Below are 27,447 nucleotides of genomic sequence, written 5' to 3'. Positions count from 1 at the left end.
TCCCTTTCCATTTCCCCTATATTTTGCTGGGCCTATGCAAAAAACAATTGCCACCCACACTGTTTTTACTATATATTTTTTAACTCTACTCCTTTAAAAAAAAACAAAAAACAAGAGCCTACTAAACTTTCTGCTAATGCATGAATGAGTTCATGGGTGATTCAATAATTTCAAAAATAAACTTGCCACTGAACACTTTCTTTCCTTTTTCTCCAATCTCTTTAGTGTTTGTTTCCATTTTCTGTTTCTTTTTTGAATCAGGCTGCTTTTGGTCTTCCTGAAACAACTGTATGAGGATCAGTTATGTCAACTCTGGAAAGCATTTTCATCAATCAATAAAAAAAATATATATTAAAAAAGAAGATCATTGGTGGTGGGCATGCCCCCTGATTCAATGTCCCTAGGTACCTAAAAAAATTAGTGTGAAAGATTTGCAATCCACTTTGGTCAAAATAAAAATTAAAAAAAAAAAAAAAAAAAAAAAAGAGTGAGTCCTACACACGAAGAAATAGTTGGAGAAACTAAAGGCCGGGCCTAGCATTTTCCTGGGTGGCTATTCCCTCTTCTGCTTCTCCTTCCTCCAGCCCGGTGCGGCTCCATCCTCTCCGGGTCTGCGCCTCGCTGCCCTTGCAGGTTTCCACTCCAAGCCGTGCTCCGACTGGTACCCGCCGACCTTCCCCGGGGACCGCGTCCGCGCCTGCGCAGAACGTCTTCTCGCGCGACTCCTTCCTCCCGCGCCACCACCACGAGCGACCGCTGTAGGTCGGGACTCCTCCTCCACTTCCTCCTCTTCCTCGTCCGGAGCTCGGCATCGCGTCCCCACCCGCGGGCGCGCGCCCGGTCTCCCGCAGCTCCTCCCGACGCGTCTGAGAAGCGGGGCCGAGAAGGCAGAGCGCGGGCCGCGGAGCCCCGCCCCCGAGGCCGTCGTCCCGCCTCTTCATTGGTCCGAGCGCCCGTCCGTCAACACGGGTAGCGTAAGCTCCGCCCTCTCTGCAGGCTTTCTGCTTTCTCATTGGTCCGCGCGCCCGTCCGTCTCCGCCCCTGGGGGCTCCGCCGGCTCCGGCTCGGGCTCGCCTCGTTCACAACCCGGGTCTCGCTCAGTCAAGTCAGGCAGTCAAGTCGGGCGCGGCGCTGTCGCTCGGGCTGGCCTGGGCGCTGCTGTGCGAGGCGACGGAGCCGGAGCCGGCGCCCGTCGTGCGAGGCTCGGGCGCGGGGAGTGAGCATCGCTTCCGTGGGCCCCAGGGCCGCGGCCTCTGCGCGCGGCGGCACCACCTGTCGCGGGGGTGAGACGTGGGCTGGGGCGCGTGGGGTGCGCGGCGCGGCGCGGCGGGGTGCAGGCGAATGGCTGAGGGTGCGGGGTGCGGGGTGCGGGCGGACACGGCCGGTCGTCAGGTCGCGGTGACCCCCGCCCGGCCCGGCCCGGGTTTCGGGGCGCGACTCCCCGGCTCCCCAGGCCCCGCGTGGCCCCCGCGCTGCGCGAGCATCCTCTCTCCAGCCTCTCGGCTCCACCCGCGTCTCCGTCGCACCCCGATCCGCCGGCGATTGAGCTCCGCAGGCGCGAGTGGGGGCCGCGGGCTTGGGCCCCCGCATGGTGCCCGTCTGCGCCCGCCCGTGCGGCCGCTCGCGTGTCGCTGGCGGCTGCGCTTTCCAGGAAGTAAGTTGCTGCTGCAGGCCCCCAAAGTTATGAGTTTGGGGCCCCAGAGATAGCTAGCTAGCAGGTAAGGCGTTTGTCTTGCATGCAGGAAAAAAAAAAAAAAAGGACGGGGTTCGAATCCCCAGAGGGTCCCCCGAGCCTGCCCGGAGTGATTTCTGAGCGCAGAGCCAGGAGGAACCCCCTTGATCGCCGCCCGGTGTGGCCCCCAAACAGAACAAAAGTTCCCAGCTTGCTTGCAACGGTTCGGTGCCTGCACTCCGAAATGGCATCTGTCCTGGACCGGGGTTGGCAGGCAGGTGCGGAACTAGCCAGCCTTCCTTCCATCCATCCATCCATCCATCCATCTCAGCCTGCCAGGTGTCGTTGGCCTGCGTGGCCTCCCCGGCCTTGAACTTGTAGCCTGCCTGGAAAATTTTTTTGTTTTGCCTCTTGCTTAGAAAGGCGGTGGTTTCCTAGTGCGAAATTGCCATCAGGAATAATGGCTCTCAACAGAAGTGCTGCTTTCATATAAAAAATACTACGCCTGCCTCTTTGGTTTCCTATCCTTTTGTTTGTTTGGTTTTTGGAGGTTGTATTTTTTTTTGGGGGGGGTTCACACCCGTAGGCGCTCAGGGGTTACTCCTGACTCTGTACTTAGAAATCACTCCTGGCATGCAGGGTGCGGGGGATCAGATGGGATGCCGGGATTTGAACCACTGTCCTTCTGCATACAAGGCAAGCGCCCTACCTCTGTGCCATCTCTCCAGCCCGGGCTTGGTTTGGGGTGTGTGTGGTGTGTGTGTGTGTGTGTGTGTGTGTGTGTGTGTGTGTGTGTGTGTGTGTGTGCACTCAGCTGTGCTCAAGGGTTATTCCTGGCTCTGTACTTAGGGATTACTCCTGGTGGGGCTTGGGGGATCATAAGGGATTCTGGAGATCCGAACCCCGTTTGGCCACATGCAAGACAGGTACCCTTCCCACTGTACTTTGCTCTGGCCCCTGCTTTACCTTCCTAATGCTCTAATGCTTCTGGCAACCTTTTTTTTTTTTTTTTTTTTTTGGTTTTTGGGCCACACCCGGCAGTGCTCAGGGGTTACTCCTGGCTGTCTGCTCAGAAATAGCTCCTGGCAGGCACGGGGGACCATATGGGACACCGGGATTTGAACCAACCACCTTTGGTCCTGGATCAGCTGCTTGCAAGGCAAACGCCGCTTTGCTATCTCTCCGGGCCCCTGGCAACCATTTTTAAACAGTGCATTTAGTTGTCATTTCTTTTGGTTTCAGTGGATAAGTATATATTGATAATTATGACCTGGGCACTGTTTTCTATGTATATTGTCCCCAAAGAACTCTTTGAGGGTTGGTACTTTAATTAGCTCCAACTTACCGAGGCCTACAAAGGAAAAGTAACTTGCCAAAAAGTACAGTTTTTACCCGACAGCGCCTAGCACAGTGCTTCTCAAATAGTGGGGTGCGCCCCCCCAGGGTGGGGGCACGAGGCTCGGCAAACACTGTCATAACAAGCTAAGCCCCGTGTTTATGTCTCTGTATGTCTCTGGAGCCGAGAGTTGCTGTGTCCTGCTTCAAACCCCCGATTCGAAAAGCTATGCATTGCAAAACGTGCTCATTGTAGCCATTAATCCAGAGAAATGTTTTCTTCTTCCCGGGGGGGGGGGGGGGGGGGGGGGCATGACAGAAAATAATTGAGAATCACTGTCTTAGCTGCATTCAACTCAAGGGATATCATTGAAAAGCCCCCCACCCACCCACCTCTTAAGTCTGAATGCACCTTAAACATCGATCATTTGAAACTAATTGCAAATTTGTGCTTGATGACAGAAGTTTTCATCTTTAGTTCTTATGTTTTGCTCTGGATCTTTAGTTTTTTAAGCATTCGGAAAGTTAAAGTAGTTATTCCTAATACATGTACATAAGTGTATATACGGTAGTTATAGTAATCACTGTTACAGTTATGTAATCTGTCTACAGTCTTTTCTGTCTATAGATTTATGTACCTATAAATGTATAAACTATGCATTTTATGTAGCTACTCAAAATATAAACATAATCTTTCTGCATTTAGATGATAGATTATAGAGTTATCCTTTGTAATTACTATGGCAAGTTACATGACTATTATGTAGTCTGGAGAAATACAAGAAAAAACAGTTTAACCCCATTTTGTAATTTTGAATCTTTCCATTATCAGCTTTGAACACTGACGTGTATCCTGTATCTCATTTATATTTTTGTTAGTTTATTTTCTGGGAATTGAATGTAGGACCTCACAAATGCAAGGAAGTGCTCCATTGCAGAACAAAGAGTTATAAAAACTTAGAATTCAGACAAAGACTAGATGGTTGCTGGGTTGCTGTAACCTTCCTCATAAATCACTGGGAAATGTTGGGTCATGCTTTTATAGAAGTTTTTCTTTCTTTTAAGAATTGAAACTTTACCCTTGGAGGGGAGTGAAGGAAGTCCAGTGGTCTATAAGGTGGTGGTTGATTTTGGTACTTTGGAAATGGTATGATGTAGTAGGTAACATGTACATTAGAGAGCTGTAAATGGTTCCTTTAAAACATACAGTTTTAAAAATCAGTATTATTTCAACAAAATGAATTATTTTTAAAATAAGTTTATTTTTTAAATATACATAACAAGCTCGGAAACTTTTCCTGCAAACGAAATGCTTTAGGGTTTGCCCTAAGAAGGGCATTATATAGGGTTTTTATGATATTTGGTCTCATTACATTTGTTTAAAAACACATTTTGAAATTGTTTTAAGAGGGGCCGGAGTGATAGCACAGTGGTAGGACGCAGGACCGACCTGGTTTTGATTCCTGGCGTCCCATATGGTCTCTCAAACCAGGAGCGATTTCTGAGCGCATAGCCAGGAGTAACCCCTGAGCGTCACCGGGTATGGCCCAAAAACCAAAAAATAAATGCATAAATAAATAAATAAAATTGTTTTAAGAAAAAAATTGTTACCATTTGAGAACTTCTTTTGTAATACTTTTTTGTAAAATAACTCCTCCTATGATGTGTTTATGCATAACTTACATTTAATTTTATTTAAAATAATCTATTTTAAAATAACTGTTAAACTAGAAAAATATTTATGCTAGTTTCAGACAAATTTAATAACCAATACTTTAAAATATAACACTAAAACCTACAGTTACTTACTGTATATCTTCATATTATATAACTGGAGTTGTTTTCTACATTTTGATTTTATAAAGAGGTAATTATTTTACTAAAAATCTTTTAGGGATCAGAGTGACTCACTAGGCTGAGCAGGGAGCACTGAAATTTGCATACGTAGGCCTTACTTTCTATTCCCAGCACTACCTGTCCCCTGAGTTCTGCCAGGTGTGACCCCAAACAAACAAAAGTTTGAAAATCACCATTATGGTTATATGGCTACATATTCTACCTCCTCTGTTCAGTCTGTACAAATTTCAATAGAAATTAAATATATTTTGATTTTAAGATGAATTGGATTGTTCCCTGTATTTTGTGCTGTCTAAATTCTCACTTTGATCCAGATATCTCATTTGAGATAATTTAAATGTTAACTATGATTATTCAATTGAAACATGGATTTTGCATTAGAAAATGATGTAGAAACTAACAGGCACTTAGTTCTGGTTGCTTGGCCTTTAGCTACTAATAACAGTAATGCGTAGAGACTGACATTCATGGGAGGTTGGCACTGTGATAAGCATCTTGTGTGGATTATGTCATTTAAATCTTGAAACAGCCTGCTTTCCAGGTTCTGATGTTTATCATTTTCCCATCTGAATGATGAGAAAATTGCAACTCTGGGAGACTGAGGCTTTAATTTATTCCAGGTAACAGCCGGTAGTGACACAGCCAGGATATTTTTTAACCCTACTACTTAATTTTGGCATTTGTGTTTCACCACTCAACTAGACTGCCTTGATTCATTTTCTGTTGAATAAGCCTTCTAGTCAAGTAGTTTTTTTCTTTATGATGCTATAGCTCTAGAATCTTGATATTTTGGGGATGGAGGACACTCGAAGCTATTCTATTCTTGGCACTTAAAAATCACCACTCTGGTTCTCAAGGCACCATTTGGTGCTAAGGATTGAACTGGGTCTCCCACACGCAAAGCAAGTGCTCCAACCATTGAGCTATCTCCACTGCTCTAGGTCTTGGTAGTTTGTTTATATGATATGATTTTAATATACCGTTCTGAGAAACTAGTTCCCTTCCTCTGTCTTAATTGGTGAGAAAAGTGAAACTTCTGAGTCAGTTTTCCTTCAAGTGAAATGGATTAGTACCCAGACTTGGACTTCATGACCAATTAAAAAATATAGTGAGTGGGCTGGAGAGATAGCATGGAGGTAGGGCATTTGCCTTGCATGCAGAAGGTCAGTGGTTTGAATCCTGGCATCTCATATGGTCCCCTGAACCTGCCAGGAGCAATTTCTGAGCATTTAGCCAGGAGTAACCCCTGAGCACTGCCAGGTGTGACCCAAAAACCAAAAAAAAAAAAAATATATATATATATATATATTATACTTTTATTATAACTCAGGTTATCTGAGTTATAATAAAAGTTTTAAATTGTGATTTTATGACATTGGATTTAACAAAATACTACCTACTATATATGTACATATATAAAAAATAGATACATATGTAATATTAGTGTGTGAAATTAGGGAGCATTTGGGACCAGATAAACAATCTCCAAGTTTTACTCTTATCAAGGTTAAAGAGCCTGTTAAAAAAAACCGCTACAGGGGCCGGAGAGATAGCATGGAGGTAAGGCGTTTGCCTTTCATGCAGGAGGTCATCGGTTCGAATCCCGGCATCCCATATGGTCCCCCGTGCCTGCCAGGAGAAATTTCTGAGCTTGGAGCCAGGAATAACCCCTGAGCACTGCCGGGTGTGACCCAAAAACCACAAAACAAAACAAAAAAAAAAAAAAAAACCGCTACAGTTGACCATACCCATCCTTTCTGGAAAGAAAGGACATTTTGGGGGGCCAGATAGATAGCATGGAGGTAAGGCATTTGCCTTGCGTGCAGAAGGACGGTGGTTCGAATCCCGGCATCCCATATAGTCCCCCGAGCCTGCCAGGAGCGATTCCTGAACCTAGAGCCTGAGCGCTGCCGGGTGTGACCCAAAAACCAAAAAAAAGAAAAGAAAGGATATTTTTACCACCAAAAAGCTAGGACAATCATGATTATAAACTAAAAAGCTTGATAAAGTGAGAAAATAATCACATTGTTCTAGGTTGTTTTTTGTTTGTTTTGGTCATCTAGTCACAGAGTAGTGAAGAAAGTGTCCTTACCACACTAATTCAAGAACCATTGGAGAAAGCCTGGGTAATAGCTATTTCTAAGCTGGCATTAGTGAGTCCAGATTCAAATTTAAGTCTGTCTGACTGTAAAGATTGTGCTCACTAAGACATGACCTTTCTTTCATTTGGTCTCTAATTAACGCATTGATCTCCTCCTTTCTATCCCCAGGTATGGGGCCAAGGAGAATAATCTCCAGCAGCCAATGGCCTAACAGTTTTCAGTTTATAAACACCAGAGAGTAAGGTCCACTGCCTCCAAGGCCTAGGCAGTGTGAATGGCACAACAGGGAAGAAACCACAGACATATCTCAGTATTCAAGAAACGCTCTAGTAAGCAGCTTGATTTTACTTATTTACTCAACATTAATAGCTCCAACTCTTGGTTTTCTGTTTTTCTCACCTCATCCTTACTATTCTTCTGGCATTCTTTGGAGTGAGATATCCACTTTATCTTCCTGCCTCCAATTGTTATAATGTCTACTTATCTGTCTTGTCTTTCTGTCTTGATTCTAATTTTGGTAGATATTTTGTTCCTTGTTAATTTTTATTTAAAGACTTAAAATTACCTTTATATTTTAATTTCTGTTAATAAAACAGTATTTTGATGTAACACCCTACCCACCCTTATTTGGGGGGCCACATCCAGTGGCATTCAGGTTACTTCTGGCTTTGTGCTCAGAAATTATTACTGGCAGGCTCGGGGGATCGTGTTGGATGCCAGGGATGGAACCTAGGTCAGCTGCATGCAAGGCCCTACCCACTGTGCTAAGCTCTGACCCCTTTATCCTGATTTTTTAAATTGTAATATTTTGTATTAACTGTTCTACTTGGTCATCACAGTTATATATGAGGTAGATTTGCTGATTTTTTGAGATTTCAGATTTTTTGAGAACTGAATTCGCAGGCCTTGTTCAACTTTAAAAACTAAATTGGACATCCTGTGAGGTAGAAGATAGGGAAAACCTTGATCTCTCCACAGATGACTAGGAAATCTGTATCCTGATTGGCATGAAGCTATCCACTCACTCCACATCACAGAATTCAAAACTTGCATCTAAGTTGATTTTGTGTGTAATATTCTGTCTCTGTGCATAAACATTAGCACAGAAACTATAGTAAAAACTGGCTATAGGCAGTAAGCACTTGACATGTTGTCTAGACATAAACTTGAAAGTATTGTTACTGAGTTGGTTTCTGTTAACATATAACATATGTGAAACCAGTGCCAAAGATAGTCCTGATTTTTAAAAAATCAGAGTTCACAGACAAAAATTATGCTATTAAAGAATCTAAAAATTATATCCACTACTAAAGGCAAATATTGAAAAGGCCTTTAAATATTTAAAGAAACAGAAATTAGTATGAAAAGAACCAACTAGTAATGTAGATACAAAATGGAATAAACTACTTATCAGAAGTAATTAAGAGAACTATGAGAATTTAAATATGGGTTGGGGCTAAAATGATAGAAGAGTGGATAAGCCACTTGCTTTGCACCCGGCAGGATTGGGTTTGATCCTGGGCATCCTAAAATGTCCTGTGGGCTCTTTAGGAATGATCCATGAACTGAACCAGCAGCAATCCCTGAGCACTGCCAGTTGTTGCTCAAGAAAAAAAAACATTTATTTTTTAAAAATAGAAAATATTGTCCACTTAGCGAAATGAAATTTTAACTTGAAAATATAATTTATGAAGAAAAGAGAGGGAACTTCATAATCAAGAAGGAATTGGTACTATAAGAGGCTCAGGGGCTGAAAACTTTAGAATATAAGGTAAAATCAGGATTAGAGTATTGCACTGCCAGTAATATTGGGTATGGTGATCTATGTCTCTCAACTTTAGTTTTCTCATTGATGTTTAGAGATTTAAAGTTAATGTTAATGTTTAAGTTTAAGATTTACGTAAGTATAGCAACTATTGTTGTGATTTAATTTATTTTCTATTTTAGAAAAGAAAATCCCATTCACCAGTGCAACATTCCCACCACCTATGCCCCCATTTTCCTCCTCCCCTACCCCTGCCAGTATTCGAGACAGGCATTCTATTTCTCTCATTACCATTGTCATGAAAAATTGTTAGTGTAGTTACTTCTTTAACTGCACTCACTACTATTTGTGGTATGCTTCATATCATGAACCAGTCCTTCCAGCCTCATCTCTATTGTCTCTGGGTATCATTACAATACTGTACTTTTGGACTTTATTTTTCTTAAATCTCATAGGGGCAGTACTCACAGGGGACCATATGGGATGCCGGGATTCAAACCACCGTCCTTCTGCATGAAAGGCAAACGCCTTACCTTCATGCTATCTCTCCAGCCCTGATGAGTGAGGATATTCTGTGTGTATCTCCCTCTTACTTATTTCACTCAGCATATTAGTTTCCATGTCCATCCATATGTAGGAAAATTTCATGACTTCATTTTTCCTGACAACTGTATAGTATTCCATTGTGTATATGTACTACAGTTTCTTTAGCCACTCATCTGTTGTTGGGCATTTGGTTTTTTTCCAGATTCTGGCTATTGCAAATTATTGTTGTGATTTTAAAAAGTTATTTAATATATAAATAGGCCTGTTAAAATAGTTTATTTTAAGGTTTATGCTCTTGGTAATGTGATGCATGCATTAGGGAAGAAATTATATTGCTTATCATTACATATAAAACAAATACTTTTTGTTTCTAACACATGGCAGTGCTGGAGTGAGGACTCACATGTGTCCCCACATATACATACATATACAGGGCATGTGTCCTGACCCCTAAGCTTTCTTTCTTACCATATGAGTGAAATATTAACAGTGTTGGCAGACCTCCAGTACTGCACATTTACTGTCATAAACATCGTCCATACCAATGTGTTTTCTTGAGAGGCTAGGTCTTAACATAGTACATCAATTCTTCAAAGTCTGGTGGATGAAATAATAAGTGATAAGGGGACCAGAAGACAACCTCAGCCTGCCAACTGAATTGTTTACAGAGTCTGAGAATAATACTCATATGACATCCTGATTCATAATCTTGGTCTCTGAATTAAAAACTTTGTAAAACTGAACCAGTAAAGATCCAGCCACTGCCACACCACCGCTCAAATCTCATGTGTGGGATGTTTAGACTCTGTGGACTTGTGCATCTTTGTCATATACTGTTCTTTTAAAACCTTATGAAAAGTAAGAGCCATTTTTAGTTAAAGGATATTTCAAACTGACACCATAACCTGTTTCTAAGTCTTATCTTTGGGGCTGGAGAAATAGCACAGAATCAGGAGTAACCCCTGAGCACTGCCAGGTGTGGCCCAAAATCCAAAAAAGAAAAAAAAGACTTCAAGGACATGACAGTCTCTTATATAAGTTGTCAAATTCAGAGAACTTGATTATATAGCAAGTCTGTTTGAACTACCATATGTCTTACAGTTTTTCAGTTGTCTCAATAATAGCATTTTTTTCACTGTGTAGTCTAGATCTTAGCAGGATTTGTATTTACTTGTCAGATTGGTTTGGTCTCAATAGCAATAATTAAAACTAAGAGTGTAGTTTACCTGTACAATCCCTGGTACAACAAAACAGTGATGCCCAAGTTAGTTTTAAGAAATCCTATTAGTTTTGTTATGTTTCATCATTCTCACCTTCATTCTTGATGGTACTTAGTATATAAATATTTGTGACTTTTTCAGATGAAACACCCCTGTTTTTATGAACTACTCAAAATAAGTATACCCATAAACAAGTAGATTGTCAGTTGCAGGTATTAGGGGAAGGAAAAATATGGATTAACTGGGAGGATTAAGATTTTTTTGAAAGTGAAAAGAGGTAACATGACTGTACATGATGACTCATGAATCTTCTGAACTGCTCACAATAAAATAGCTAATTTTATGTTTTGTGACTTTTACTTCCATGAATATTATTATTATTATTTTTTGTTTGTTTGTTTGTTTTTTGGGCCACACCCGGCAGTGCTCAGGGGTTACTCCTGGCTGTCTGCTCAGAAATAGCTCCTGGCAGGCACGGGGGACCATATGGGACACCGGAATTTGAACCAACCACCTTTGGTCCTGGATTGGCTGCTTGCAAGGCAAACGCCGCTGTGCTATCTCTCCGGGCCCATGAATATTAATTTTTAAAAAGGGGCTGGAGTGATAATAACAGCAGATAGGGCACTTACTTTGCATGTAGCTAACCTGGGTTTAATCTCCAACACTCCTTAGTGTTCCCTGAGCTCCCTAGGAGTGATTCTTGAGTGCAGAGCCAGGAGTAATCTCTGAGCACCACCAACTGTAGCCCCAAAAGAAAAAAGATTTAAAAATTCCAGTGTAAATGGTTTTGCTGCACCTTCATATAAAGATCATGGATTTCTCTGCAAATAGAAATTTCATTAAAAAAATTAGTGCTCAATATTTGCACTGATTTTTAATGATTAAAGAAATAAATAGGCAGTACAAATTGACTTTTTTTTTTTTTTTTTGACATTTGGCTTTTGGCTTTTGGCTTTTGGGTCACACCCGGCAGCACTCAGGGGTTACTCCTGGCTCTGTGTTCAGAAATCGCTCCTGGCAGGCTCAGGGGACCATATGGAATGCCAGGATTTGAACCACTGTCCTTCTGCATGCAAGGCAAACGCTCTACCTCTATGCTATCTCTTCAGCCTCACAAATTGATTTTTATTAGGAAAATTGATACACAAAGAATCACTTCTATTTCCAGCAGTAAATGTTTAAGATTTAATTTATTTAAGAATTTTTATTATGAAAAATTCCCACATGTTTGTTGGATATGAAAGGACAAAAACATATTTTCTAGCCAATTTTTATGTATTTGAAATTATTTTAATTTTAGTATTTCAATATTTAATTATTTGCAATTAAATAAATTTTCCAAAGATAGAAAATAGCTCATTATAATTAAACATTAATATATTAAAATATAATACATTAATTTTATGAATCTTGATTAAGATTCTGGGTACCTTCTCTTTATCTAAATATGTATGCATCAGTCTTTCCTGTTACTTACTTCTCCACCCCTAATCTGAATTCCCATTCTCATCTAAGATGCAGTCATATGACTTCCTGGTTTAGTTTTGTTTTTGCTTATTATTTTGTTTTTGGGGCCACAACTAGCTGTGCTCAGGGCTTATTTCTGGCTCTGTACTCAGGGATCACTTTTGGCAGGAATCTGGTGGCCATATAGGCTGCTGGGAATTGAACTCAGGTTGGCCACAAAATTGTAAGCACTCTACCAATTGTACTATTTCTATAGCATCCTTTTTGCCTTTTTTCTCCCTTAAAATATGGAACACTCGGGCCCCGAGAGATAGTGCAGCGATAGGGTATTTGCCTTGCATGAGGCTGACCCAGGACCAACCTGGGTTCGATCCCTGGCATCTCATGGTCCCCAGAGCCATGAGCGATTTCTGAGCTCAGAGCCAGAAGTAACATACCCCTGAGTGTCACCAGGTGTGGCCCAAACAAACAAACAAACAAACAAAAGGAACACTTAATAACTTTGCATATCATCCTTTCATAGGCACAATGCTATACTTGTATCTTTTCCATTTTAGTGTATGTTCTGCTAAAGTGAACACTTGTTTTATAACTGATAAGATTTTCGTTAGTAAGTGGGAGATAGACATCTTGTCATATTAGTGTGATTTATAAATAGGCTAAATGTTTAATACAGGGTAGTAATTAAAACATAAAAACATGTCAGTGATATTCGTGGAGGGACACTGACACTGGTGAGATGTTTGGAGCTGACGTATTGTGTGCATTGTACTATATTGCCTGCATTGTAAATCATGGTGCCTAAATAAAGTAATTTTCAAGAAAAAATAGCAATGAAGATTATGCAAGAATTTTGAATACTATAGGGAAAAGTCTTCACTTTTTACCTATTTTTACCCTCTAACAACCATTATAACCTGTATAAACATAATTATAATTTGAAAAATATTCTAAATGTTTTTGGAAACTGCTTGTTGCATATGTATTTCTAGCCCATGTTTCACAGCAGCATTTTTTTTTCTCTTTGTGTTTCCTAGGTGAAAGAAAAGATGTTGTCCCGGCTAAGAGTAGTTGCCTCTCCTTGTTCTCTAGCATGTCGGCATTTAAGTACAAAAGAGAAAGGCAAGCCGCTTATGCTGAACCCAAGAACAAACAAGGTTTGTAATGGTAACATCAAGATACATTTTCCTTCTTCTCCCCCCCCCCCCCACACATTTTCCTTCTTCTTAATGAAGGTTTTATCTATTTTACACTCAAGAACTAAAATTTCGGGTTTTTTTTTTTTTGTTTTTTTTTTGTTTTTTTTTGTTTTTCGGGCCTCACCCATTTGATGCTCAGGGGTTACTCCTGGCTAAGCGCTCAGACATTGCCCCTGGCTTGGGGGGACCATATGGGATGCTGGGGGGATCGAACCGAGGTCCTTCCTTGGCCAGCGCTTGCAAGGCAGACACCTTACCTCTAGCACCAACTCGCCGGCCCCAAACTAAAATTTCTTTAAACTAAAGTTTTAGTCATTCAGTTAATGCTTTTTCTGCATGAACTTTATACACATGGTAAGACTCTTGGCAGCTGTTTACCTCCAAAATGTCACCTCTCCTAACTTCTATCAACAGAATGTGTTGGGCTCTATTTTCTTGTTCTAAGAACAACTGGATAGTACTTTTTGTTTGTTTGTTTTGTGAGTCAGACCCAGCAATGCTAAGACTTATCCTAATTCTGTATTCAGAAATTACTCCTGGTAATGCTCAGGGGATCATATGGGATACGTGGGGATTGAACCCAGGTCTAGGACAAGTGCCCTATCTGCTGTACTATCTCTCTGGCTCTGAACAGGACTTCAGCTAGAGTTGAGACATGTAGATAAATTCAGTTTAAATTCTACCAGTCACTAGGACCCTTGCAAATTGGGATTGTGAATAAAATATTATCTCACATCTGCCCCCTCTGTGCCTTTACCCAGATTTTATGAATACAATTTACCTTACACAAGTGGGTTTGTCCATTAATCACACTATTGCTTAAAGGAGAGAGACCTCTGATCTCTGGGGTGGAAGTGATGGGCATTATTAAGATAGTATTTCCTTACTCACTTATCTCTGTTCTCTCCTTATCTGGAGCCTTACTGGGTTTACTAGGAAAGTACATTCTTCTCTTTTCAGTGGCAGTAATAAGTAGTCAGTAAAATAATTTCTTTGATGAAGCTTGCAAATGGTTAGGTTTACTATAATCCAAAAAATCTATAAATTGGTACTATCATAAAAATTTACAGAGCACTCCATTGCAATTGCAGAATGTACATTCTTTTTTTTTTTTTTTTTTTTTTTGGTTTTTGGGCCACACCCAGCATTGCTCAGGGGTTACTCCTGGCTGTCTGCTCAGAAATAGCTCCTGGCAGGCACGGGGGACCATATGGGACACCGGGATTCGAACCAATCACCTTAGGTCCTATATCGGCTGCTTGCATGGCAAACACCACTGTGCTATCTCTCCAGGCCCAGGATATATATTCTTTTTTTTTCTTTTTTTTGTGAGTTTTGGGTCACACCCGGCAGTGCTCAGGGGTTATTCCTGGCTCCAGGCTCAGAAATTGCTCCTGGCAGGCACGGGGGACCATATGGGACACCGGGATTTGAACTGATGACCTTCTGCATGAAAGGCAAATGCCTTACCTCCATGCTATCTCTCCGGCCCCGGATATATATTCTTAAGCACACAAAAAATATTCTCCAGCATTGACAATATGCTCAACAATAAATATACAAAAATAAACTCAATAAATATAAAATTATTTAAATAATCCAAATATATCATCCTAATCATCCAACCACATATGGGACACTGATATTAAAAATAAATAGATGGCTTAATGGGCTGGAGTGCATACTTTGTAAATAGGAGGCCCAGGTTTGATCCCTGGCACCACATCGTCCCTGAAGAGCCTGAAAGTAGCCCCTGAGCACTTCTAGGTGTGATCTGAAAAAAAAAATAATAAAAGACTAGGCAGGTGGTTCAGAGGGCTGGAGCACATGCTAAAGAATTAAAAATATTTGGATAGCATACCATAAATAACCACTCAATTGAAAAGGAAGACATAATAACAATTAAAAGAGACTCTGACATAATTAAAAACACATATAGGGTTTGAGAGATAGCTCAAAGGATCAGGGAACGTGTTGCAGTCAGAATCCCAGGTTCAATCTGTAGCACTACTGACGTCCTGAGCATTACCAGAGGTGCTCCCCCCCCCCCCCCCGCATGAAACAAAAGCATCAAAAGCATCTACTAAAACTTATAAAAAGATACTGTAAAAGCAATGCTATGAGAAGACTGTACTATAAAAAAACCTATATTTTCGGGGGGGGGGGTTGGGAGGGTCCACACCTAGTGGTGATCAGAAGTTACTCTTGGCTCTGCAGTGGGTAGTATAGTATAGTGCCGACCTGAGTTGAATCCTCGGCACCACATATGGTACCCTGAGCCTGCTAGGAGATCTCTAAGCACAGAGCCAGAAATAGGCCCTGAGCTTCACCAGATGTGACCACCTACCTCCCCTCAACTTAAAGGTTAAATTACCAGAAAGTTGCAAGAATAATACAATGAATTACCAAAACATTTTCCCTAGATTGACATTTTGCGACAATTGTCTTATCTTTTTGTTTGTTTGTTTTGGTTTTGGCTTTTGGGTCACACCTGGCAGCAGCTCATGGGTTACTCCTGGCTCCATGTTCAAAAATTGCTCCTGGCAGGCTCGGGGGACGATATGGGATGCCGGGATTCAAACCACCAACCTTCTATATGCAAGGCAAACGCCTTACCTCCATGCTATCTCTCCGGCCCCACAATTGTTTTATCTTTTTTCTAAACTACTTAAGAGTTAGCTGCATGTGTCAAAAATGTTTACAGTCACTGTTTATATATAGGAGTCAGAGCAGTAGTATAATAGGTAGGACTTCTGTCTTACATGTGGCTAACTGGATTCAGTTCCTGACACTCAATATAGTCCCCTGAGCCTGCCAGGAGGATCCCCGAGTGCAAAGCTAGGAGTAAGCAAAGCCACTGGTGGTGATCCAAAGCTCAACAGAAAAAAATTTTTTTTTTTTTGTTTTTTGGGCCACACCCGGCTATGCTCGGGGGTTACTCCTGGCTGTCTGCTTAGAAATAGCTCCTGGCAGGCACGGGGGACCATATGGGACACCAGGATTCGAACCAACCACCTTTGGTCCTGGATCGGCTGCTTGCAAGGCAAACACTGCTGTGCTATCTCTCCGGGCCCTCAACAGAAAATGTAAATGTGTAAATCTCTTAATAAGGCTATTCAAATTAATTACAGCACAATTATAAAATTAAGAAGCTTAACATTATTTTATTGCTGTAGGGATGATACATGCTGGTGCTGAGATACGTAAAATACTGGGATTGAACAATAGCCCCGGCCTGGGTACTGAAAGGCATATCCTCTAGCACTATGCCACACTTCCGCTCCTAAGCTTAATATTTAAATGGTATTATAGGGGCCAGAACGATAGCACAGCTGTAGGGCATTTGCCTTGCACACAGCTGACCCAGGATGGACCTCAGTTTGATCCCCGGTATTTCATATGGTCCCCCAAGCCAGGAGCAATTTCTGAGCACAAAGCCAAGTTAACCCATGAGCGTCACTGGTGTGGTCCAAAAACAGCAACAAAAAAATGATATTGTAATCTAATATATAATCCATACTCAGATTTCAACAATAATTTTGAAAGTATTCCTTTAAAATATTTTATGATAGTACCAATTTATAGATTTTATAGATTATAGTAAATGTCTATTAAGTCTAGTTGCCTTACAATGACTCTTGTTTTCTTTTTTTTTTGTTTTGTTTTGTTTTGGTTTTTCGGGCCACACCCGTTAGATGCTCAGGGGTTACTCCTGGCTACGCGCTCAGAAATTGCCCCTGGCTTGGGGGGACCATATGGGACGCCGGGGGATTGAACTGTGGTCCTTTCCTTGGCTAGCGCTTGCAAGGCAGACACCTTACCTCTAGCGCCACCTCGCCGACCCCGACTCTTGTTTTCTTACTGATTTTCTGTGTAGTTTTCTCTTTTACTGAAATTGAACTATTAAAGTCTTAAACCTTTTAAGAGGTCTTTCTCCTTATTTCTGTCAGTTTTTATTTCTTCTTTTATTTTTATTATGAGTATAGGTATACTCATAATTGTTAAAATATTCGTAATGAATTGACCTCTTTCATCATTACAAGTATCTCTCTTTAACAATATTGTTTCAAGGTTCATATGTGTGAATAATATAGTTTTTCAGCTCTCATTTGATTACTATTTACCTGATGTTAGGCTTCATTTCCCCCCACACATCTTTTTTGCTACAATGTCATAGACTACAGCTTCATATATTGTGTGATCATCAACACAGATGTATAATTATTGTCTTATGAAGTTGTCTAAATGAGGAAAAAAAAGAGGAGCAACAAACAAATGTACATTTTTTCTGTCTCTTCTATGTATTATATGCTTATCATACCCATATTGTTATTGATTTGTGTAGACATTTAAGAACTAATTCTCCACTTGTGGCATATTCTACCAAAATTTCTGTTCGGTTAGTTCAGAGTCAGCTGGTGATTAGAACCAATTAGCCTCCCATGCTGGGCCCAGGGAATTTATCTGCACTGGTGAATACTCAGCCAGGCACTTTACTGTTTTGTCTCAACCTGCATTTCTGTTTACACAGAGGCTGAAGGTTAAACAGATATGGAATCTTGGGACCTTCTGGGAATTTCCAAGACCTGTTTACAGCTTATGCATTTGGTCTGGACTCTTAGGAATATTTACAAGCTTTCTTTCTGCATCCTCTACTTTATGTGCTCATCTCCTTTCACAGCTTCTTCTTTACATTTTGATTAGCATTTTGTTTCCCTTGGCTCCTTAAGGGAGTTGCTAAGTTAAACCACTGCCTTTGATGATTTCAAACTAGGTCTTCTGGAGAAAAGCCTGTTGAACTTCAAGGCCTGTAAAAGACAATTTTGCAGGTGGGCTCTTTTGGGGACCTATCAGACAGGTAAATTAATGACAGGGATTCTTTCTACCCTCTCCAGTGAATGGCAGAGGGTTTTAAATCATTGAAACAGAACTCACAGTGAATGGAACCAGACCAACTAAATCCCCTGAAATTTGCTGTAGTTCTTATCAGGGTTCAGCTGTTTTTATTGAATAAATGGTTTTTGATTGCCGGTTCCTAATTTCTCACATCTGAAAAAGTTGATTCTGGTTATTTGACCAGTTGTTTTTATTGTCCTAGTGGAGCAATAGGTTTTTGGAAGTCCTTATTCTGAGGTGTTTTTTTCTTTCTTTTTTTTTTTTTTTTTTTTTGGTTTTTGGGTCACACGGGGCGGTGCTCAGGGGTTACTCCTGGCTGTCTGCTCAGAAATAGCTCCTGGCAGGCACGGGGGACCATACGGGACACCAGGATTCGAACCAACCACCTTAGGTACTGGATCGGCTGCTTGCAAGGCAAACACCGCTGTGCTATCTCTCTGGGCCCCCTTATTCTGAGATTTAAGAAGTTTACCCTGGGGCTGGAGCAATAGCACAGTGGTAGGGCGTTTGCATTGCACATGGCTAACCCAGAATGGACCTGGATTCTATCCCCGTTGTCCCATATGGTCCCCCAAACCAGGAGTAATTTCTGGGTGTGGCCCCAAAACAAAATAAAAGAATTTCCCTCGGACAATCAAAGAAGAACACAACAAAAACAGCTCTCAAGTGCCTGCCTCTGCCCACAAGGACAGGGGACTAATTCCTGCCTGTCTTTGGGCTAAAGGGGACTCTTTAGAAAGCGACACCTGTGACTGCTTCCAGATTCCCGGTGATGATCAAAGAAGAACACAGTAAAAACAGCTCTCAAGTGCCTAACCTCAAGTAGGCTTGCCTCCACCCACAAGGAGGGGGGCTAATTCCTGCCTGTTTTGGGGCTAACGGGGGCCTTTAGAAAGAAACCTGTGACTGCTTCCTGGTGACAATCAAAGAACACAGCAAAAAAACAAAACAACAACAACAAAAAAAATGAGTGTCTCTGCTTTGCTCTGCGGCTGTGCACTTCTTATAGAACATGAACCCCATCGCAACACGTAGTAAGAAACACACTTCAAGCATGGCAATGTTGTCCAAACAGGACAACAGCATACATTGAGAATGAAGATGGTAATTCTGATGACCCAAAAAATACCAACCAATTAACCTCTCACATAAGGAGTTTAGAATAGAAATATGGAGGATGTTAGTAGAACTCAAAGTATAGATTGATCTGAACAGATCAAAATCTGTTCATATAGAAATCAGAAAATCCAAAATGAAATGACGGGACTGAAAAATGCGGTAGAGGAAATGAAAAACTCTGTGGAAAGCCTCTTCAATAGAATTACAGCAGCTGAAGACAGAATTAGTGTGCTGGAAGATGAAATGCATAATAACCCATACAGCAGAAGAGACTGGAAAAGAACCTTAAAGCAAATGATCAGACAATGGAAAAAATACTCAAAGATTGTGAACAGATGAAAATAGAAATGTTTGACAAATTCAACAGAAACAACATAAGAATCATTGGAGTCCCAGAAACCCAGGAAGAAAATCCCCAGGAAGAATCAACAGTCAAGAACATCATTACAGAAAAACTCCCAGAGCTAAAGACTGCATGCAACCAAACCCTGCATGCACAAAGAGTACCAGCTAAAAGAGACCCAAATAAAAGCACCCCAAGACACATCCTAGTCACGATGACAAATTCCACAGATAGGGATAGAATATTGAAAGCAGCAAGATCCAAAAGGGAATTTACATTCAAAGGAGCATCCTTAAGATTTACAGGGGAAAAAAAGAAGATTTACAGCAGACCTGTCACAAGAAACCCTCAAGGCTAGAAGGCAGTGGTGGGATATAGTGATAAAACTCCATGAAATGAATACTTCACCTAGAATACTACACCCAGCCAGACTCACTTTCAAGTTTGAAGGATGTATATATGGCTTCACAGATAAACAACAGCTCAGAAACTTCACAGACTCCAAACCAGCCCTAAAAGAAAAGCTAAAAGGTGTACTTTAAGGAAAGACCAATAGATACACCGAAGTTCTACACAAAAATGACACAAATCCCATGACAATTATCTCACCGTCAGTGGACTAAATGCACCTGTTAAGAGACACAGAGTGGCAAAATGGATCAAAAAGATGAATCCAATGTTTTGCTGCCTACAAGGAACACACCTAAATAGTCAGAACAAACATAGACCCAAAATCAAAGGGCTGGAGGAAAATCATCCAAGCAAACAACACCGTTAAAAAAGCTAGAGTGGCCATATTAGTATCAGGTGAAACAAACTTTATACTCAGAAAAGTTATAAGGAACAAAGGTGGTCATTTTGTATTAATCAAAGGATATGTACAACAAGAAAGAAATCATTTTTAAACATATATGTCCCAATGATGGACATGCAAAATATTTAATAAAACTCTTGACAAACCTGAAAGAAGATATTAATACCAGCACAATAATAGGGGAGATCTCAACACTGCACTGACACCCTTTGATAAATCAACCAGGTTGAAACCCAACAAGAATATATTAGCTCTGAAAAGAGAAATGGAAGAAGTGGACTAGTAGATATAGATAGGGTACTCCATCCCCAGAAAACTGGATACACATTCTCTAATGCACATGGGTCATTCTCCAGGATAGACCACATGCTGGCCCATAAAACATATCTCATAAAGTCAAGAGGATAGAAATTGTACAAACTACCTTCACTGACCACAAGGCACTGAAATTAGATGTGAACTACAAAGAAACACAGAAGAAAAACTTGAACACGTGGGAACTAAAGAGTTTACTACTGAACAACCAGTGGGTCAGAGATGAAATAAAAAAGGAAATCAAAACATGCCTGGAAACAAATGACAATGAAGACACAAATTGTCAGCATTTATAGGACACAGCAAAAGCAGTACTAAGAGGAAAATTTATAGCCTTGCAACACATCAAAAAGGAAGAAGGGGCCGATATAAAAAGTTTAATGACACAACTTTTAAAACTAGAAAATGACCCACGAAAGGAACCAAAATAGGTAGGCAAAAGGAAATAACAAAGCTTAGAGCAGAAATCAATGAAATGGAAATCCAAAAAACAATTTGAAAGATCACCAAAAGCAAAAGTTGGTTCTTTAAAAAACAGACAAGATCAATAAACCACTAGCAAAACTCAAAAAGAAATGGAGAGAGAGAGAAATCAAATACACTAGATTAGGAATGAAAAGAGGAGATCACAGATACTGCAGAGATTCAAAGGGTAATCAGAGACTACTTTGAGAAACTATGCCATGAAACATGAAAACCTGGAGGAAATGGATAAATTCTTGGCCTCTTAGAACCTTCTACAGTTAAACCAGGATGATCTTGCATTTCTAGTATATGTGCTACCGAAGCGAGCACAGATCTTGCATTTCTAAACAGACACATCACTCTGGAAGAAATTAAAATGGTCATCAAGAGTCTTCCCAAAAACAAAAGCCCAGGCCCAGATGAATTTATTAAAGAATTCTTTCAAACCTTTCAAGAGGAATGTCTACCAATCAATTTCTTTCATGAAATTGAAGAATCAGGAACACTCCCAAACAGTTTTTACAAAGCTAACATCACCTTGATACCAAAACCAGACAGAGATGCTGCAAAAAAAAGAACCCTATAGACCAATATCCCTGATGAACACAGATGCAAAAATTCTCAACAAAATACTGGCAAACAGGATCCAGTGCCTCATCAAGAAGGTCACTCACCACAACTAAGTAGATTTCATCCCAGGGAAGTAAGGAGGGTTTAACAAATGTAAATCTATCGACATTATACACTATATCCACAGAAAGAAAAATAAAGCCATATCATACCAATAGATGCAGAGAGATCATTTGATATAAGTTCCAACACCCATTCTTGATAAAATCTCTCATCAAGATAGGAATAGAAGCCAATGGCAAATATTATTCTCAATGGAGATAAACTAAAAGCCTTCCCTCTTAAATTCTGGTACAAGACAAGGCTGCCCTCTCTCACCACTCCTATTCAACATAGTGCTGGAAGTACTTGGCATAGCAATTAGGCAAGAAAAAGATATCAAGGGCATCTAGCTAGGAAAGGAAGAAGTCAAGCTCTCACTGTTTGCAGATGACATGATACTATATTTAAAAAACCCTAAAGACTCTACCAAAATACTTCTAGAAACAATAGATTCATATAGTAAAGTGGCAGGCTACAAAATTAACATGCAAAAATCAATGGCCTTCTTATACACTAATAATGATAGAGAAGCAATGGATATCAAAAAAACAGTCCCATTTACATTAGTGCCACACAAACCCAAATATCTTGGAGTCAACTAAAAATGTGAAGGACTTATACAAAGAAAACTACAAAAACCCTGCTTCAAGAAATAAAAGAGGATATGCGGAAATGGAGGCATATACCCTGCTCATGGATTGGGAGGATTAACATCATTAAAATGGCAATACTCTCCAAGGAACTGTACAGATTTAATGCAATCCCTCTAAGGATACCTATAACATTTTTCAAAGAAGTGGATCAAACATCCTGAAATTCATCTGAAACAATAAACACCCAAGAATAACTAGAGCAATCCTTGGAAAAGGTATATAGGAGGCATCACTTTCCCCAACTTTAAATTGTATTACAAAACAATAGTCATTAAAACAGCATGGTATTGAATTAAAGACAGACCTCAGATCAGTGGAATAGACTAGAGCCGCGATGGCGAACCTGTGGCATGCGTGCCAGTGGTGGCATGCGAAGGCCTTGCAGCTGGCACGCAGGAAGGTCCACAATTAAGATCTGCGGCGCGTGCCGCATAGTTTTTAGATGCATAGTGTTCAGATACTAAAATCTTGTTATTAAAGTTTAATTGATGTGCTGGCACTTTTGAGAAAATTCTTTGGTTTTGTGCGGCAGTTTAGGCACTCGGGCTCAAAAAGGTTAGCCATCACTGGACTAGAGTATTCAGAGAATGCTCCCCAGATATACAATCAATTCATCTTTGATAAATGGTCAAGAAATGCAGAATGGAGTAAGGAAAGCATCTTCAACAAGTGGTGTTGGCACAACTGGTCAGCCACTTGCAAAAAAAAAACAAACAAACAAAAACGAGAAAACAGACTCAGACCTCCAGCTAACACCGAACACCAAGGTCATATGCAAATGGTTAAAGACCTTGATATCAGACCTGAAACCATAAGGTATATAGAACAACACGTAGGTAAAACACTCCATGACATTGAAACTAAAAGTATCTTCAAGGAAGAAACAGCACACTCCAAACTTGTCGAAGCAGAGATAAACAAACAGGACTATATTAAGCTGAGAAACTTCTGCACCTTTAAGGAAATAATGCCTAGGATACAAAAGCCACCCACAGAATGGGAGAAACTATTCACCCAATACCCATCAGATAAGGGGCTAATGTCTAAGATATATAAGGTACTGACAGACCATAGCAAGAAAAAAACATTTTAACCCCATCAAAAAATGGGGAGAAGTAAATAGACAATTTCTCAAAGAAGAAATACAAATGGCCAAAAGGCACACGAAAAAATGCTCCACATCACTAATCATCAGGGAGATGCCAATTAAAACAACAATGAGGTACCATCTCACGCTACGGAGACTGGCACACATCACAAAGAACAAGAACAATCAGTGCTGGTGGGGATGTGGGGAGAAAGGAACTCTCATACACTGTTGGTAGGAATGCCATCTAGTCCAGCTCTTATAGAAAACAATTTGGAGATTCCTCAAAAAACTGGAAATCGCGTTCCCATTTGATCCAGCCATAGGGATATACCCTAGAAACACAAAAATTCAATACAAAACTCCCTTCCTCACACCTATGTTCATCACAATACTTTTTTTCAATAGTCAGACTGGAAACAACCAAGATGCCCTACAACAGATTAATGGCTAAAGAAACTGTGGTACATATACACATTGGAATATTATACAGTCATCAGGAGAGATGAAGTCATGAAATTTTTCTGTACGTGGATGTACATGGATTCTATTATGCTGAGTGAAATTAGAGGGAGAGAGAGACACAGAATTATCTCACTCATCTATGGGTTTTAAGAAAAATTAAAGACATTGAAATAATTCCCAGAAATGAGGGCCGGAAGGATCAGCTCAAAGATATGAAGCTCACTACAAAAAGTGGTGAATGCAATTAGAGAAATAACTACATTGAGAACTATCACAACAAGGTCTGTGAGGGAGGGATGTAGAAAGCCTATCTTGAATATAGGTGGGAGGTGTGGGAGGGAAGAGATCTGAAGGTTGCACGAGTAAAGGGGGTTTTCTTGTTATGACTGAAATCCAACTACAATTATGTTTGTAATCATGGTGTTTAATTAACAATAAATAAGTAAATAACAAATAACAACTAAAAAGAATTTTCCTGTTACATAATATTTTGGTTTTCTTTTTCATTTTCAGTAATTTTATCAAATTTATTAATTTGGTTGTTTGGATGTGGAGCGCTTTTGTAATTTTGTGTTTGTGTTTTGTTTTTGTTTTTTGTTTGTTTGGTTTTGGTTTTGGGACCATACCTGGTTGCACACAGTGTTTATTCCTGACTCTGTGCTCAGAAATTACTCCTGGTTGGCTCGGGGACCATATGGAATGCTGGGGATTGAACCCAGGTCAGCAGCGGCAAGGCAAACTCACTGTGCTATCACTCTGGCCCCTGTGTTTCTTTATTTGGGAATCACCTAGCAGTGCTCACTCAGGGTTACTCCAGCTTAGCTCAGTGTTCCTAGCTCTGTGCTCAGTGGTCCCTTCTGATATGATATCCATATCCAGGACATTGCATGTGATGTCTGGATCAGTCCAGAATTGGCTTCATATAAGGCAAGCACTTTGTGTTATCTCTTTGGTCCTATTTGTGATTTTTTAAATACATTTTAATACATTTATATTATAATGTTGGCTTATGACATTATAACATTATATGTCTTAGTTGTATTGCTTTAGAATATACACTACATCCTGATCACCATCAAAGTCCTGGTTTTTTCCCATCACCTTACAATATACCCCCTTTATCCACTGTACCCCACTAACACTCCCTTCCCCTCTGGTGGGAGTTTGTTTTTGTTTGCTTATTTGCTTGGTTTTTTATTTTCCATACATGAGTGAACATAGATGTGACATTTGACTTTCTCTGATTTGTTTGGGTTAACCTTAATTATCATTTGGGGGGGGTTCACTCCTGGCAGGCTTGGGGAACCATATGAGATGCTGGGCTTCGAACCACCGTCCTTCTGCAAGCAAGGCGTCTTACCTCCATGCTATCTCTCCAGCCCACTTATCATTTCTTTTTTCCCCTTTTTTCTACTCATCTCTACTCCTTTTTCACAGGAGTAGTCAGTTAGCAGTTTGGTTAGAATTCTTTTAAACCATAGACTCTCATTTCTCATGTGTGCCTGCATCTGTGGATAACATGTACTCTGTGTAGTTTTGTAAGCAAAATAGTTAAAAATGAAGAGTGTGGGACCAAGAGAGATAGCACAGCGGTGTTTGCTTTGCAAGCAGCCGATCCAGGACCTAAGGTGGTTGGTTCGAATCCCGGTGTCCCATATGGTCCCCCGTGCCTGCCAGGAGCTATTTCTGAGCAGACAGCCAGGAATAACCCCTGACACCGCTGGGTGTGGCCCAAAAACAAAAACAAAAAAGCAAAAAAAAAATGAAGAGTGTGTTTTGACTTGGAGTTTTCCCTTTTTGCTTGAATATTTGTCTTTGGGTTCCCAACACGGGTGCTTGGTGCTCAGTAGGCCACATGGTGCTTCGGTTTGATGCTTGCATGTGCTCAGCCTGTTGAACTATCTCTCTGGTCTACAACTTGCTTTTTTTCCTTAAGTGTGTGTCTTTGGGGGAATCTTCTACTGTACTCTTAGAATACTGGCTTAATTCTTTGGTTTTTATGGTATGCAAGTACCATAGATTTTCTAATTATTCCATAATAATTTTTATAGTAATTTAGTAATAGCCAGAGTGACTTTTAACAATAATATAACTCATATTCTGTCTCTTTTACTATGTGGGTAAATATTTTTGTAGGTTGTCTACCTCAAAAAATGTATTTACATTAACAAATTTAAGAATACTTTAAAGGGGCCAAAGAGATAGCACAACGGTAGGGCATTTGCCTTACAGGCAGTCGATCTAGGAATGACAGTGGTTCAAATCCCGGCATCCCATATGGTCCCCCGAGCTTGCCCAGGACGATTTCTGAGCACTTAGCCCTGAGCAAAAACAAACAAAGAAAAGAATACTTTAAAATTATCTTACAACAATCCTCAGATAATGAGTCTCCATAATGCTATGTGAGAATAATTCTTTCACCACACTCACAATATTACTAGATCTGTCTTAAATATTTTTACTGGATGAATGAAATAATACCTTTCAGTTTTTTTCTGGTGGCAACTAAATCACATCTTACAGTAAGTATATCACCATTACTGCTCCAGTCCATATTGATTTTAGTCCTCTTATTTGTCCTTCTAGGGGATGGCATTTACTTTACAGGAACGACAAATGCTTGGTCTTCAAGGACTTCTACCTCCCAAAATAGAGACACAAGATATTCAAGCCTTACGATTTCATAGAAATGTGAAAAAATTGAATGGACCTTTGGAAAAGTAAGAGTTGATTATATGTTCAGTTTTATGTAATTAATGTTCTAATAGGGAAAATTGAAATACATTTATTATGGCATGAGAAGTATATAGTTGCATAGAGTTTTACTTTAGTCAGTTAACAATTTTTGTAAATTTTCACTTCAGGGAATACTTCACTTGTGTTCACTGTTATAAAATAGATCAATTTTTTTATGCTTTAAATCATAGCATTTTAAGGTTTTAAAGGAATTTTAAACTAATGCTTTCATTAACTTTGTATCCATTTTATTCAACATTTTTGGATGATCTGTGTGCCACTGTATTAGACACTAGGGAAATAAAATGAGACTATATAGGATGACCATATATACTCTTTTATTCAATATTGGACACTTTGGAAAATGACAAGAGTAACTGAAACTATTTGGGAAAACTGAAATGATGAGCCATCCTAGTAGTATTGTGCCTTCTAAGTGTGTCAACATGTAGTTCTACTGTGACTGTCTACACTGCAGCAGTGTGTGGGACTCTCAGAAAAAGGTACATTCAGAGCATAGTAAAGCACAATTAGGGGTGAAGTCCAACTCTGGATCCTCAAAGAGAAATTATACCTGGACTGAAGTTTGAACAATATGTAAAAAGCAGCAGGCAAAATGAAAAAGAAGGGTAAAATATGTCTAGGTAAAGGCATCAGTCTGAAGACAGAATGAGAAATATCTTAGATTTATTAAATATGGGTTATTCATTATTGAG

At 40.2% G+C, this 27,447-nt stretch overlaps 1 protein-coding gene and 1 pseudogene across 2 annotated transcripts in view; one reads left to right on the top strand and one right to left on the bottom strand.

Annotated features, from left to right (window-relative positions):
* The first annotated feature begins 1,135 nt into the window (after window positions 1-1,135).
* Window positions 1,136-27,447, top strand: part of ME2 (malic enzyme 2) — a 63,077-nt gene continuing 36,765 nt past the window's right edge. Inside the window, exons 1-3 of one of the 2 annotated variants that reach the window (XM_049781547.1) lie at window positions 1,136-1,283; window positions 13,005-13,124; window positions 26,582-26,715. In XM_049781547.1, coding sequence (XP_049637504.1) covers window positions 13,017-13,124; window positions 26,582-26,715 — 242 coding nt within the window. In that variant the 5' untranslated portion in view covers window positions 1,136-1,283; window positions 13,005-13,016. Of the gene's footprint in view, window positions 1,284-7,155; window positions 7,296-13,004; window positions 13,125-26,581; window positions 26,716-27,447 lie in introns of those variants that run through there. The other variant, XM_049781548.1, reaches the window with a different exon arrangement.
* LOC126020998 (uncharacterized) lies at window positions 12,446-12,546 on the bottom strand (annotated as a pseudogene).

Source organism: Suncus etruscus, chromosome 10 (genome assembly GCF_024139225.1).
Source record: "Suncus etruscus isolate mSunEtr1 chromosome 10, mSunEtr1.pri.cur, whole genome shotgun sequence".
NCBI lineage: Eukaryota > Metazoa > Chordata > Mammalia > Eulipotyphla > Soricidae > Suncus > Suncus etruscus.
The sequence above is the reverse complement of the archived record's forward strand: the minus strand, read 5'-3'. Positions and strand labels throughout refer to the sequence as shown.